This window comes from Micromesistius poutassou (genome assembly GCF_964030765.1).
Source record: "Micromesistius poutassou genome assembly, chromosome: 2".
Classification (NCBI taxonomy): domain Eukaryota; kingdom Metazoa; phylum Chordata; class Actinopteri; order Gadiformes; family Gadidae; genus Micromesistius; species Micromesistius poutassou.
In genome coordinates, this window is record NC_140272.1 from 3,855,298 (window position 1) to 3,870,297 (window position 15,000).

General features: G+C 52.0%; 1 protein-coding gene across 1 annotated transcript in view; it reads left to right on the top strand.

Moving 5' to 3' along the window:
* chd5 (chromodomain helicase DNA binding protein 5) overlaps positions 1-15,000 on the top strand; it is a gene marked incomplete at both ends in the record, with an annotated part of 54,690 nt that overhangs the window by 4,311 nt on the left and 35,379 nt on the right. The window contains 8 exon segments of the mRNA XM_084464655.1: positions 6,928-7,161; positions 8,511-8,629; positions 9,533-9,786; positions 10,961-11,067; positions 11,371-11,503; positions 12,138-12,304; positions 13,006-13,233; positions 13,896-14,102. Of these exon segments, the coding sequence (XP_084320781.1) occupies positions 6,928-7,161; positions 8,511-8,629; positions 9,533-9,786; positions 10,961-11,067; positions 11,371-11,503; positions 12,138-12,304; positions 13,006-13,233; positions 13,896-14,102 (1,449 nt within the window).

Sequence of the window (15,000 nt, forward strand, 5' to 3'; positions counted from 1 at the left end):
TTGGCCCGTTGTACAGTTTGAGTTTGACACCCCTGCATTAAACCATCCAACACTCAGCATTAGTCAGACGTTAAACGCAGTCTGGAAGGGTTTGATTAGGGGTTTAATACAGACCGACCGCTGGCCTCTCAGGTGTGTTTGGGGGGTGAGTTCCAGGGGCAGGGTGCTCTGTCGCTCCAGGTCCCACGCACGGTCCTGAGGGTACTGGTGACAGGGGGCTGTCATCGGAGGGCCTGGGGCCGGGGTGGGGCGGCAGCTCGAGGTAGGAGGGGCCCAGGTGATGGGGCTATGAGGAGGAGGAGGAGGAGGAGGTTCTGGAGGATGTGTTCACGAGAGCAGGAAAACGGTATTGAAAGCACATTGTAGTTCCCTCATAAAACTCCAACTCCAACTAGAGCAGGTAATTAGTGTGGATCAGGATTTTATCCTTCAAGATGTGATTGGATTGGGAGATTGTGCGATGGGCAATAAGCCAATTGCGGGCTTTGTTTGAGGAATAGCAGATCTGATTCGATGCCAGAACAGTAATCCAGCACAGTTAACGTCATCACCATGTCATCACGTCATCATGGTGATCAGCTGAACAGGATGTATGGTTAATGCGTGGACATACTTTGCTGAACAGCGGGGAATAACATTGAATTCGCTAACAAGGAGAAAAAGTATATTTTAATTTCTAGGTGGCTAGGACGTGTCTTTGTGAATCTGGCATGTGATTTATTAATTTATTTTGTATGATTTGTCAGAAGGAACAGCTGTAGCGCGCTCTTCTGTTCTCTGGCTTGTCACCAAGCGGTGGAATGAGCAGGACAATGGAATCCTTCGCCTTCTCTTTTTGTGCTGCTCTGCTTTAATAATCCTGGTATAAATAACGAGATTAGATATGATGCACTTTATTAATCCCAGATAGGGAGTTTTGGAATGGAGGTGTTTCAGATAATGGAGCGAGTCAACGAGAAGCAGAGTCTGACTCTTTCGGAGGAGAGAGTGTGGAGGCAGAGCGCATTCTGCTCACCCTGAGGCTGAAACGCTGACCAGGGAGTCAGCTGCTGGCGTTTCATTTTGGTTTCTGATTTCAGACTAAACAATTACACAATAATTATAATGGAGAAAAAAAACTCTGCATACTCAATCTCCCTGTAATTTCCCTATAATCTCCCCATAATTTCCCTTCATACTCTATCTCCCTAAAATCTCCCTATAATCTCCCTATAAACTCCCTTTATACTTAATCTCCCTAAAATCTCCCTATAATCTCCCTATAAACTCCCTTTATACTTAATCTCCCTATAATCTCTTTATAATCTCCCTATAATCTCCCTTCATATTTCATCTCCATATAATCTGTCTATAATCTCCCTATAATCTCCCTTCATACTCCATCTCCCTGTATCTTATGTAGAACTCAAAACCATGAACCAAACTGAGAGCAGTGCTATGGATAGCGCTGGTTCAGCCCGTTGACAGCGACCCTGTCTGTGGCGGTACGGTGGGGCTCCAGGCTGTGGTAGGGCTCCAGGCTGTGGTAGGGCTCCAGGCTGTGGTAGGGCTCCAGGCTGTGCTAGGGCTCCAGGCTGTGGTACGGTGGGGCTCCAGGCTGTGGTACGGTGGGGCTCCAGGCTGTGGTACGGTGGGGCTCCAGGCTGTGGTACGGTGGGGCTCCAGGCTGTGGTACGGTGGGGCTCCAGGCTGTGGTACGGTGGGGCTCCAGGCTGTGGTACGGTGGGGCTCCAGGCTGTGGTACGGTGGGGCTCCAGGCTGTGGTACGGTGGGGCTCCAGGCTGTGGTACGGTGGGGCTCCAGGCTGTGGTACGGTGGGGCTCCAGGCTGTGGTACGGCTCCAGGCTGTGGTACGGTGGGGCTCCAGGCTGTGGTAGGGCTCCAGGCTGTGGTAGGGCTCCAGGCTGTGGTACGGTGGGGCTCCAGGCTGTGGTAGGGCTCCAGGCTGTGGTAGGGCTCCAGGCTGTGGTACGGTGGGGCTCCAGGCTGTGGTACGGTGGGGCTCCAGGCTGTGGTACGGTGGGGCTCCAGGCTGTGGTAGGGCTCCAGGCTGTGGTACGGTGGGGCTCCAGGCTGTGGTAGGGCTCCAGGCTGTGGTAGGGCTCCAGGCTGTGGTACGGTGGGGCTCCAGGCTGTGGTAGGGCTCCAGGCTGTGGTAGGGCTCCAGGCTGTGGTAGGGCTCCAGGCTGTGGTACGGTGGGGCTCCAGGCTGTGGTAGGGCTCCAGGCTGTGGTACGGCTCCAGGCTGTGGTACGGTGGGGCTCCAGGCTGTGGTAGGGCTCCAGGCTGTGGTAGGGCTCCAGGCTGTGGTAGGGCTCCAGGCTGTGGTGGGGCTCCGGCTGGGGGCGACGCGACGTGTTGTGCTGCGTGCGGTCGTGCTGCTCTGTGTTCCTCCTCTTCTCTTCTAAACGTTCCCCCGTCGACCGTCATTTGATGTTATTATTGTTCACGGTTCGATCTTTGTGCTCTCGGGCCTGAGGGCACAGGGGGGGGGGGGACAGGTTCATCATCCAGATGAACCTGTCTTGGTTCATCTGGATGAGGGGGAGGGGGAGGGGGGATGCCCATGGCGTCCCTGAACCCGGTGAGGTCAGGGACCAGATACCTGCTCTCTCTCTCGCTCTCTCGCTCTCTCGCTCTCACTCTCTGTTGCTATCAGGATTAACGGTTGTTCAGCCTTGCTATACCCCCCCACCTACTCTCACCCACCCCCCCTCCCCACCCCCTCTTTTCCATTAACCCCTCCTTCATTTTCCATTTTCTCTTTCACCTCTCTCTCTCTCTCGCTCTCTCTCTCTGTCTCTCTCTCTCTCTTTCACCCTCTCACTCTCTCTCTCTGTCTTTCGCGCTCTCACTCGCTCGTTCTTTATCTATCCCATTACTCTTTCTCTCTCTTGCCCTCTTGCTCTCTCTCTCTCCTGTATTTCACTTTCCATATCTCTCTCTCCCCCCTCCCTCTATCTCTCCCATAACTCTCTCTCTCTCGCTCTCCTCCACTGTCTAGACAAATCGCATTTATTCAGAGAGAGAGGGGAGGAGAGAGAAGTAGAGGGAGAGGTAGAGGGAGAGAGAGAGAGAGAGGAGGGGAGAGAGAGAGGAGGGGAGAGAGAGGGAGAGAGAGGAGGGGAGAGAGAGGGAGAGAGAGGAAGGCTCTGCTCCTACAGGCCTCAGCATAACAAGCTCGTTATGCAAACGCCTCTGATTGGCTGGCTCTGGTCCACTGCCTGCCACTGTTATAGAGTGCTCTTCTTGTGTGTGTATTTGTGTGTGTGTGTGTGTGTGTGTGTGTGTGTGTGTGTGTGTGTGTGTGTGTGTGTGTGTGTGCATGTGTTGTGTTTTTGTGTGTGTGTGTGTGTGTGTGTGTGTGTGTGTGTGTGTGTGTGTGTGTGTGTGTGTGTGTGCATGTGTTGTGTTTGTGTGTGTGTGTGTGTGTGTGTGTGTGTGTGTGTGTGTGTGTCTGGGTTGTGTGTGTGTGTGTGTGTATCGGTGTGAGAGCGAGAAAGAGGGAGAGTTTTGCATTTGTGTGTGTGCAGGCTTGTGTGTGTGGGCGCGTGCGTGTGTGTGTGGCTGAAAGAGTGAGGTGGAAAATGAATTGGGGAGCTGTTTAATGAAGAGAGCGATACAGAGAGAAGAAAATAATAAGGAATCTGTGAAGTGTGAGAGAGAGTGGAGGAGAGACAGTGGAGAGAAGAGAGAGAATGAGAGAGAGAATGATGGAGAGAGTTAGGGAGCTAGAGAGAGAGAGCAAAGAAGATAAGGAGAGAGAGAGCGAGAGTGGAGGAGAGGGAGAGAGAGAGAGAGAGAGAGAGAGAGAGAGAAGGAATGAGAGAGTAAAGGTGATAGAGATAGAGAGGGTGAGTGAGTGGGTGAGGGAGAGAGGGTGGAGGAGAGAGAGAGTAAAGGAGATAGGGTGAGAGAGAAAGAGAAGGAACGAGAGAGCAAAGGAGAGAGAGTGAGCGTGAGAGAGTCAGAGAGAGAGACTGGAGGAGAGAGAGAGAGAGAGAGAGAGAGAGAGAGAGAGAGAGAGAGAGAGCGAGAGCGAGAGAGAGAGCCAAGGAGAGAGTGTGAGCCAGACACAGGCTGAGAGCCATCACCATGGCAACGCTGGCAGGCTGCTGGTGAGGCTGTGTAGCGTTGCTGCAGCACTTCCACCGTGCTGCAGAGCAACACGCTGCAAGAGCCAGCTGCAAACCCCATACACACATATACACATCCATATATAGTATATACATATATACATACACACATATACACATCCATATATAGTATATACTTATATACATACACACATATACACATCCATATATAGTATATACTTATATACATACACACATATACACATCCATATATAGTATATACTTATATACATACACACATATACACATCCATATATAGTATATACTTATATACATACACACACATATACACATCCATATATAGTATATACATATATACATACACACATATACACATCCATATATAGTATATACATATATATATCGATAGTAGGCTAAATTGCCGACCGTGTGCCTATTGCTTTACAACATTTCCACCCTCTCCAGCAATCAACATGTTTTTAGGCTTCAGTGAACTATGCTATTGCTTTTATATATAAATAAACAACAGTTCAAGTTAGGCGCGGAGTGATAATGAACTCTGTAAACTGAAAGGGCGTTATAGCTGTGTGTATACGCTCATTATACAACAGTTGGGAACCAATCAGATCGCTTGATTTAAGCCACCCGTTTTATAAACATATATACATACACATATACATCCACATATATATATACACATCCATATATACATCAATATATACATCCATATATACATCCATACATTCATATATACATCCATATATACATCCATATATATAAACATATATTTACACACATATATCCATATATCCATCCATATATAGTATATATGGATGTATATATGGATGTATGGATGTGTTACGAACCAAACTTTTGGGTCACACCCCGGACCGAGTAACACAAACTGGAGATCAGGGCTTACGTTGTAAGCAGACGTTTTATTTCTCAGACGCTGCTTTGTACATGGCGGGACGGTTATTAAATCAACGAAAGGAAAGATAATAAAACAGAAAGAAAACCCTAACTAACCCTAACTCTGGGGGACCCAAACTGTCCTACTCAGAAAATAAAAGGGGATGTGAATTAGCCGGGACCTATAACCTACTCTGCTCTAACTTAACCTAAAAACGTGAAAACAACCATCGCCAACCAACAACGTATAAAGTAAAGTAAAAGCAATAATGTCCCCCCATGGGAAAGAATGGTGCTGGACAGCAAATTGCAAATACAAAAGAAACTTGTTCACACGCGAACGCTCTGTGCCGGCGTGGCACCGCGTGACTTCCTGGTATCGCGACGGGGAAACCAGTAGGCGTGCGGGACCAGAAACGAATCCGTCTGCAGTCTGGGCTGGGCGGTCTTTACAGCCGAAGTCACGCCGCGGCGGGAACAGCCAGCCTGTAGGAAAAACGGATGCAGAGCAGCGCATCCGTCATATTAGCCCGTATTAGCATATATCATATTTGCCCGTATAGCAACCTAACAGGATGTATGTATGTGTATATATATACTGTGTATACATAGAGCCAAATAGCATATACATGTTTATATTAATAACTGATGATCGGGGCAACACACTTCAAGTCCCAGCTGCAAAGACGCACGCACGCACGCACGCACGCACGCACGCACGCACGCACGCACGCACGCACGCACACACACACACACACACGCACACACACATATACATATCTATATATACATGTATCCATAGAGCTGAGGACAGCAGGCAGCACATGCACTCATGCATCGTACATAAGCATGGCCATACTATGTCCAGTAAAACCAGCACATCCCAGTAAGCCCAGTAACAACGAGGTGAGCTGATGCTGGTCTGGGGGCCGTGCGGAGGTCGGGCCCCTGACCGGCTGTTTCCCTCGCCGTCGCCTCCCGGCCCGGGCAATCCGCCAGGGAGACTCTGTTACCATTAGCCCGGGGGCGGGGCAGTTAGCCCGGGGGCGGGGCAGTTAGCCCGGGGGCGGGGCAGTTAGCCCGGGGGCGGGGCAGCTCTAGGGACACGGTTCACTCCTCACCACGGGGAGGACGAGGCTGTCGGGCCAGAGCCACGGGGTGAGGAGGATGACCTGAAGCTCAGTGTTCAGGTGTCTGTGTGTGTGTGTGTGATTGTGTGTGTGTGTGTGTGTGTGTGTGTCGGGTAATGTTTGCGTGTTTGTTTGTATCCTGTTTTTTGTCCTGTTCTATTTGAACGTGGTGTGTGTGCGGTTGTGTGTTTGTGTGCATGTATGTACACACCTGTGTACTGCTGAATATGTGTTTTGAGAACACCTGAATGAAACAAAAACCTGCTCACTGACTTACTGCCGCACTACACACACACACATGCACTACACACACACACACACGCACGCATAACTAATGAACCCTGACCTTTACAATGAATTGAATACTTCCTATCCTGCACGTGTATCTGGTTGGCTCAATTAAAATGTGTTAATTAAAAATATGTGTGTGTCTGTATGCATGGACATGTACGTGTGTGCGTGTCTACGTGTGTGGGTCTTTGTATGTGTGTGAGTGTGTGTGTGTGTGTGTGTGTGTGTGTGTGTATGCATGGACGCGTGTGTGTGTGTCTGTGCATGTATGTCTGTGTCTTTGTGTGTGTGTGTGTGTGTGTGTGTGTGTGTGTGTGTGTGTATGTCTGTGTCTTTGTTTGTGTGTGTGTGTGTGTGTGTGTGTGTGTGTGTATGTCTGTGTCTTTGTGTGTGTGTGTGTGTGTGTGTGTGTGTGTGTGTGTATGTCTGTGTCTTTGTTTGTGTGTGTGTGTGTGTGTGTGTGTGTGTGTGTGTGTGTGTGTGTGTGTGTGTGCCAGGGCGGCGTGGCACCAGGAGTCGTGTCCAGCGATCTGGAGGAGGCGTCCGAGGGGGAGGAGAGGGGGGAGAGGGGGGAGGAGGAGCGGGGGGACGGCGGGTCGGCCACCGACAGCAGCAGCTACGGCGCGGCCAAGAAGAAGAAGAAGACGAAGGAGAAGAAGGAGAGGAAGCCCCGGAAGAAGAAGAGGGAGGAGGAGGAGGATGATGACGACGATGACGACGGCAACATGAAGGTAGATGAAGAGTCTTCAGTGGTCACGTGATCAAACGCACGCACACGCACGCGCACGCACGCACGCACGTACGCACGCATGAACGCGCACACAGACACACACGTACGCACGCACACAGACACACACGCACACACGCACACGCACACACACAGACACACATGCATGCACGCACGCACACAGACACGCATGCACGCACGCACACAGACACGCACACACACACACACACATACACACACACACACACACACACGCACACACACACACACACACACACACACATTACTCGGATGACTTTGATACTTTTTCTCCTTATAGACCTTATAACAACCGTTATTGACCTATACTCATACCTGCTCCCATGACCATGTGCTGAAAAAGTTCAAAGGCAAACGTTAACATCAAAGCGACTCTAACATTGCCATGTTGCTATTAATCATCTTAAAAAAATCCCTTTACAATACTTCAAACGATTGCTGAGAAATATTCAATTTCATATCACAGAACCCAAAACAAAAGAATGGCGTTGTTATGACATCAGGACCGCAGAGTCGCTCACCAGCTTCCGCAAAAGACTCACTTGTTCAGAGTTCACCTATGCTGTGTTCCAATATCCATACTTCCATGAGTACACTTAAACGTAGTACACTATCCGCACACTGCGCAGATTTTCAGATGTCAGTGTCGTTCCAAATCGAATACTCCGTGGTGCACTAACCGGAAATTACGATCGCGACGCCCGCCGTGGCTCCTCCCCCGCAATAAACATTTGAACAGTGAACTCTTTACGCATAGTAGCTATAAAAAGCTATAAAAGCTATAAAAGCTACAAAATGACTACTATTAATGCAGGCTATGTGGAAAATGCGGCGACGTTGGCTCAGCCTGGCGCTGCCTCTTCCGCTACGTTGCTAAGATGGCTGCCGCTGAGTACGAAAAGTGTGCATCGATCCACACTCAGCGGGTTGACCGTTTTGACCACTTATTTTCGCCCCGATCTGAATTGGAATGCCTTACGTACTCAAACTAAGTATAGTGAGTACGGATAGTATGGATATTGGAACACAGCACTAGCACTTATTGTATGGTGTACGTTCTGGCACTTAATGTACACACTTATTGTATGTTGTACGTCCTTGCAGTTAAAAATAGTGCTTAGCATGGTGTAGCATCTTATCCTAGCTATCTGTGTTGTATACGGGAATGGGTTAAGTGATGGTTAGTGCTTGGCACTTGGTTCTATGAACATCCTTACTGTACCCACAGCGATATATTGTTGTTTTTTCTTTCTTCTGACAAATTGTAAGTCGCTTTGGATAAAAGCGCGTGACCAGTATGTGTTGGTGTCCCAGGAGCCCAAGTCGTCCAGCCAGCTGATGCAGGAGTGGGGTCTGGAGGACGTGCAGTACGGCTTCACCGAGGAGGACTACACCACCATCACCAACTACAAGGCCTTCAGCCAGTTCCTCAGGCCAGTGCCTCCACGGCTCCGCTCTCAGACCTCTTCTCTCTCACCACCATCGTTTTCATCATTTATCAAATATTTTGGACCGCACAAACATCCACAGGGAAACATAAAAACACCACTCTGAGTTTCAGACAGAAAATCACAAATCTCTCTGCTGTTGTTTACCGTGTTTCTGACTGATTAGCTGGCTGGCTAGTTTGCCGGCTCGCTGTCTTGCTCACCAGCTGGCCGACTTAACTGGCTGGCTATCGGGCTAACTTGTTAATTATTTGGCTGACTGACTGACTGACTTGCTGGCTGGCTGACTGGTGGGCTTACTGGTTGGCAGACTGGCCATCTGGCTGAATTACTGGCTAGCTGTTAATTATTTGCTTAATTGACTGACTAGACCAACTCACTACTGGCTTATTGGCTAGCCTCGCTGCCGGCTGCCTCGCTGCCGGCTGCCTGCTGCCTGCCTGTCTGCCTGTCTGCCTGTCTGACTGGCTGTCTGGTTGTCTGGTTGGCTGACTGGCTGCCTGTCTGTCTGACTGGCTGTCTGGTTGTCTGGTTGGCTGACTGGCTGGCTGTCTGGCTGGCTGGCTGGCTGGCTGGCTTATTACAGGGCTGTCTCTGTGTGTGTAAGCCGGCGCTCTGACAAAGTGGAGCCGGGCTCCCTTGGAGCCGCTCTGAGCCGGGGCCCGCTGACAGCACTGAGCCTCAGAGCCACTGATCTGACTCAGGATGACGCGCCCGGGGACCCCCACCCCCCCCCCGCCCCCGCCGCGACACATACTGTGACACAGAGCACGACAAGTCCAGCGGGGGGGAGGGGGTCCACAGATCAGCCCGGCTGGTTCCCGCTGCCCAGAGGGGGGGGGGGGGGGGGACGGGACATAATGAAATAACCACGGCTTCCCCCCGCAGGCCTCTGATCGCTAAGAAGAACCCCAAGATCCCCATGTCCAAGATGATGACGGTGCTGGGGGCCAAGTGGCGCGAGTTCAGCGCCAACAACCCCTTCAAGGGCTCGTCCGCCAACGCCGTGGCGGCCGCGGTGGCCGCCGCCGTGGAGACGGTTACCGTGACGCAGCCCGTCTCCATCAGCAGCAGCAGCAGCAGCAGCCAGCCGGGCTCCGGGCTGGGGCTGCTGAAGAAGGCCAAGACCAAGGAGGGCAAGGGTAGGTGGTCCGGGCCTGCCCTGGCCAGAGGCCTCCAGAGGTCTGGGGAGGGGGAGGGGGGGGGGGGGGGGGGGGTAGGTGGTCCTGGCCTTGCCTCCAGAGGCCTCCAGAGGTCTGGGGAGGGGGAGGGGGAGGGCGGGGGGGTAGGTGGTCCCAGCCTGGCCTGGCCAGAGGCCTCCAGAGGTCTGGGGAGGGGGAGGCCGTGGGGGGTCGGGGGGGGGGTCCAGTCCAAGCCCAGATGTCCTGGGCTCTGTGGTGACCCCACAGAGTCTGAGCTGCTTATTAGGGACAAGTCTCTGAGCTTACTGTGAGTCCCTTTGTCATTGGTTTGATTGGGTACATCTTATAATTAATTAATAATTATTTGAATTCATATAGCGCTTTTCTAGACACTCAAAGCGCTTTACAGTGAAGGGGGACCTCACTAACCACCACCAATGTGTAGCACCCACTTGGGTGATGCACGGCAGCCAATTGGCGCCAGAACGCTCACCACACACCAGCTTGAGGTGGAGAGTGAGGGAATTAATGAATGAGCCAATTCTATATATATATATATATATATATATATCTTACCTTATTTGCTGAGGAATTTTCTTCTTTTACAAGTGACGCAAATTCCGAAATGTATAGATAAAGTCGATATATTTCTGAGCTATTGCTGTGGAGTGAACTGACGATCAGATGGGGGTCTTGAACGAGGAGGCGTATGTTAGGGCCGTGCGCCGTAGCGCTGGAGCTCTGTACGTCATGCTACTGGTGCACCAGTCACCGGCCGGGTACCTAGCACCCAGGAGTCAGGGGCATGTTGACCACGATGACTGAACAAACCAGCAAACAACAACACGATGGTTCATAGTGAGGGAGGGTTCACATGGGAGGAGTCACCTGATACTTCAGTTATAATTCGTGCCAGAAATTCAGGTGATAAATTATGAAGGATAAGGCGTGGTCGCCTCCGCTCCTCAGGGGTTGGCTGGGATTTCGATTTCGATTTAGTTGTCGGCAATAAACCGGAGGCTCTTAATTATTCCGACAGTTGACATTCCCTTGTTCCCTCACCAGACCTTCGCCAAAAACACCTTCACTGGCAGCTAGCTGTTGTTTAGCTGGCAGGTCGTCAGCGCCTTGTTTATGAGGACAGCTGGTGAAACGTTTCCCCTCTGCCTCTCAGGACCGGGGGTCCGGAAGAAGAGCAGGAGCTCCAAGGAGGTGAAGAAGAAGGCCAAGCCCAAGAAGACCAAGTCCAAGTCTGGCGGCAAGAAGAAGAAGGCCTCTTCTGTGAGCCAGCTTCTTAGCATTGTGTTAGCGTCAGGCTAGCTGTTTGGTATTACTTTGACAGCCTTTATTTGAGCTTTTGGTTGATTTCATATTAGCCTGAGAACATTTAGAGCTTTGTTTTTGTTTTTTTCTGATGGGTAGCTTTAGTTAGCTTCTCTGTTAGCTATGGCATTGTCAGCATCATCCGGTGTGCGTGTGTGTGTGTGTGTGCGTGCGTGCATTTGCGTGTGTGTGTGTGTGTGTGCGTGCATTTGCGTGTGTGTGTGTGTGTGTGTGTGTGCGTGTGTGTGTGTGTTTATCCAGAGTGAGGATGACTTCCTGGATGAGTCGGACTTTGATGACATCAGCGTCCACAGCCCCACGGTGCTCTCCGACGCCGTGGCAACCGCCGCCGCCGCCAAGAAGAAGGCTCGCCGAGGGAGGAAGAAGAGGAAAAGTATGTGTTTGAACTCGCTCCCCAGAGGGCTTTTACTCTGAAACGTCTGACTGGAGGGCTTTTACTCTGAAACGTCTGACTGGAGGGCTTTTACTTTGAAACTTCTTACTAGAGGGCTTTTACTCTGAAACGTCTGACTGGAGGGCTGTTACTCTGACATCTGATACGTGTGAGCGTTTGCTCTGAAATGTACAAGTGGAAAGCCTTGACTCTGATATCTTTTCCCGCAGCACTTTTACTCTGAAATCTCCTATTGGAGAGCTTTTACTTTGAAGAGTCTTACTGGAGCCATTTTGCGCTTTTCGTCTGCGTTGTGTGAAGTGTGAGTTCTGTATTGTGTGCTTGACCCTGGGCGAGTCTAGTGTCCTACTTATGGTGTCAAAATGCTCATGAACACACACACACACACACACACACACACACACACACACACACACACACACACACACACACACACACACACACACACACACACACAGGCAACCCCAAAAAAATAAAAAATAAAAAAACTTTCTATTTTCTGATAAAAAAAATAAGCAAGACAAAATAAGTAGGATGAATCTCAGGGGACCTCTGGTGCACATATCTGACCTTTAACCTGTGACCCCCCCCCCCCCCCCCCCCCCCCCAATAGAGGAGGACGGGGACGGCTATGAGACGGACCACCAGGACTACTGCGAGGTGTGCCAGCAGGGGGGCGAGATCATCCTGTGTGACACGTGTCCGCGGGCGTACCACCTGGTCTGCCTGGAGCCCGAGCTGGAGAAGGCCCCCGAGGGCAAGTGGAGCTGCCCGCACTGCGTGAGTCACCGCCGCCCGCCGTCTGAACCCCCCTAATGACGGGGGTCTGTACCCCCCCCCCCTAATGACGGGGGTCTGTACCCCCCCCCCCCTAATGACGGGGGTCTGTACCCCCCCCTAATGACGGGGGTCTGCACTCTGAAACCCCCCTAATAACGGGGGTCCACTACAGTCGCCAACACACTGGGCTGACCCCCACCCTGACCCCACCCTGACCCCGGGGTGGTGGCTGCGTGTGTTCTGGGTTTCAACTGGTTTCATACCCAGTGGGCTGGACCAACTGGTTTCACACCAGTGGGCTGAACCAACTGGTTTCATACCCACATGTGATCCCAGTCAACATCACACCTGTTGGTGGATAAGGAGTCCTTTAACTGAACTGGATTGGATCAGATTCCCGCAGTATCGATTGTAAGGCGGCTATTCCATTCCATTCCTGATTCTCCAGATTGTGCGTCCTCCTACCCTAGCTGTCTTTGTTGTGTATGGGGAATGGGTTAACCTTGCTATGGTTAGTGCTTGGCACTTGATTCTATGTACAGACAGGGATGTATTCTTCTGACACATGTACTGATTGTAAGTCACTCTGGATAAAAGCGTCTACCAAATGTAAACGTATTGACGATGTGTACCTAGTGTTAAGTCGCGTCCTGCTCTACTGCTGTGACACCGCCTTCCTCCTCTGACCCCGCGGGCGGCAGGAGAAGGAGGGGATCCAGTGGGAGGCCAAGATGGACGAGGAGGAGGAGGAGGAGGAGGAGGAGGTGGTCATCGAGGAGGAGGACGACCACATGGAGTTCTGCCGGGTGTGTAAGGACGGCGGGGAGCTGCTGTGCTGTGACACCTGTCCGTCATCCTACCACATCCACTGCCTGAACCCGCCCCTCCCGGAGATCCCCAACGGAGAGTGGCTGTGTCCGCGCTGCATGGTGAGCACCCCCCCCCCCCCCCCCCGGCCCCCTGCGGAGAACGCTCCTGTAGAACCACGGGGAACCACGGAGAACCACGGAGAACCACGGAGAACCACAGAGAACCGGCTCTCTGAGCTGCTGTCCAGGGCCTCTTGTTTTGAGACGTCTGAGATGTCATTACTGTCCTGTTAGAACCCCAGGGAGCGAGAGGAGAGTTGTGTCTTCAGCTGTAGTCCTGGGCTTAGGATCTGTGATGTCATTACTGTCCTGTTAGAAGCACAGGGGAGCGAGGGGAGGGGTAGTCTTTCAGCTGTAGTCCTGGGCGTCTTGTTCTGTGACGTCTGAGATGTCTGAGATCTCCTCCACGAGGCGTCTCTTCAGTTGCACTCTCTCTTCCGTGTCTCCGTCTCCACTACGTGTAACAGCAGCCATCAAGCATCAATCTCTATCGGACATAATGGAGCTGCAATCTGCTCAGCAATGATTTTCTTTTTCCGCTGTTATTTTATTCCGTCCAGATGGAGAAAAAAAAAGCAAAAAAAATATATATATTTTTTTAATAATGTATCTTCATATTTGTACATGATTTGAAACCGGTATTAAAAATGAAACGTTCCGAGGTTCCAGAGTGTGGCTCAGCCCCAGACCCCCCTCTCTCTCTCTCTCTCTCTGCCCCCCAGTGCCCGCCGCTGAAGGGCAAGGTCCAGAAGATCCTCCACTGGACCTGGGGGGAGCCCCCGCTGCCGGCCGCGCCCCCCCCCGGCCCCGACGGCCAGCCCACCGACCCGCTGCTCAAGCCCCCGCTGAAGGGACACCCCGAGAGGCAGTTCTTCGTCAAGTGGGGGGCCCTCTCCTACTGGCACTGCTCCTGGATCAGCGAGCTGCAGGTGAGCCTCAGGACAGCGCCTGGACATGGGTTCAGAACCCCAGGTGGACATGGGTTCGCTCTAGAGATCTCCCTCTCTAGGTTCACCACATGCTATTGCACATTGAACCTCTTATTGGCCAGAGTGAACCATATCAGCCAATAAGGATGCAATAGAATGCTCACCTCCTCCTATTGGCCAGGTAACCTGCCGATCAGGCCTTGACGCGACACACCTGTGCTCCGCTTATTGGAACTGAATTGGAGGGGCGTTTCCATGGGAACCGGCAGCGAGGCCCCAGAATGGAAACAAACTCAAAAGCCTTCCTTTAGCAGCGGGGTCCGGGGGATTTGGTTCTCCTCCAAAAGTGTGCAGTCGACGCCGCAGACACGTCCACCGTGAGTTCTCTCTGGGAGTAAACCGCGGAGGTCGTTATCAACACGACCCTCCGTTCCTTCAGTGGCTTTGGAGCCGAGTGGGACTCTGGTTCAGGCTTTAACAACCCGCGGCCCCGGGGGCTTATTCTGGGATAACAGTGGAGCTGTCAGAAGCGGCTCTTTATCTGCTCAGGGGACGCAGGCCCGCTGAAGGCCGTTCGCCACGCGCTGCTCCCGTCTGAGAGTGACAGACCCCAGTCTCACCTCGTAAACGCCTCGGCGCTCCCCAGCGGATAACACTCCTTCAAAGTAAAAGTCCCGCTGTGTCCGGGGGCCCTCGGCTGTCCCCGCTCACTCCCCAGCGGTACCTCCGGGTCTGCGCTGATTAGTTCATTCCGTCGCTTGACTGTGACACCATGTCTTCGGCACCGCGGTTGTGCTTTTATTTTCTTCAAACATTCAAGTGCTCCCCTGCAGAGTTCTCCGGGCTCCGCGGCATTGGCAGCCTGCGTTGCACACTTGTGGCTCTGCACTCTCCTGGC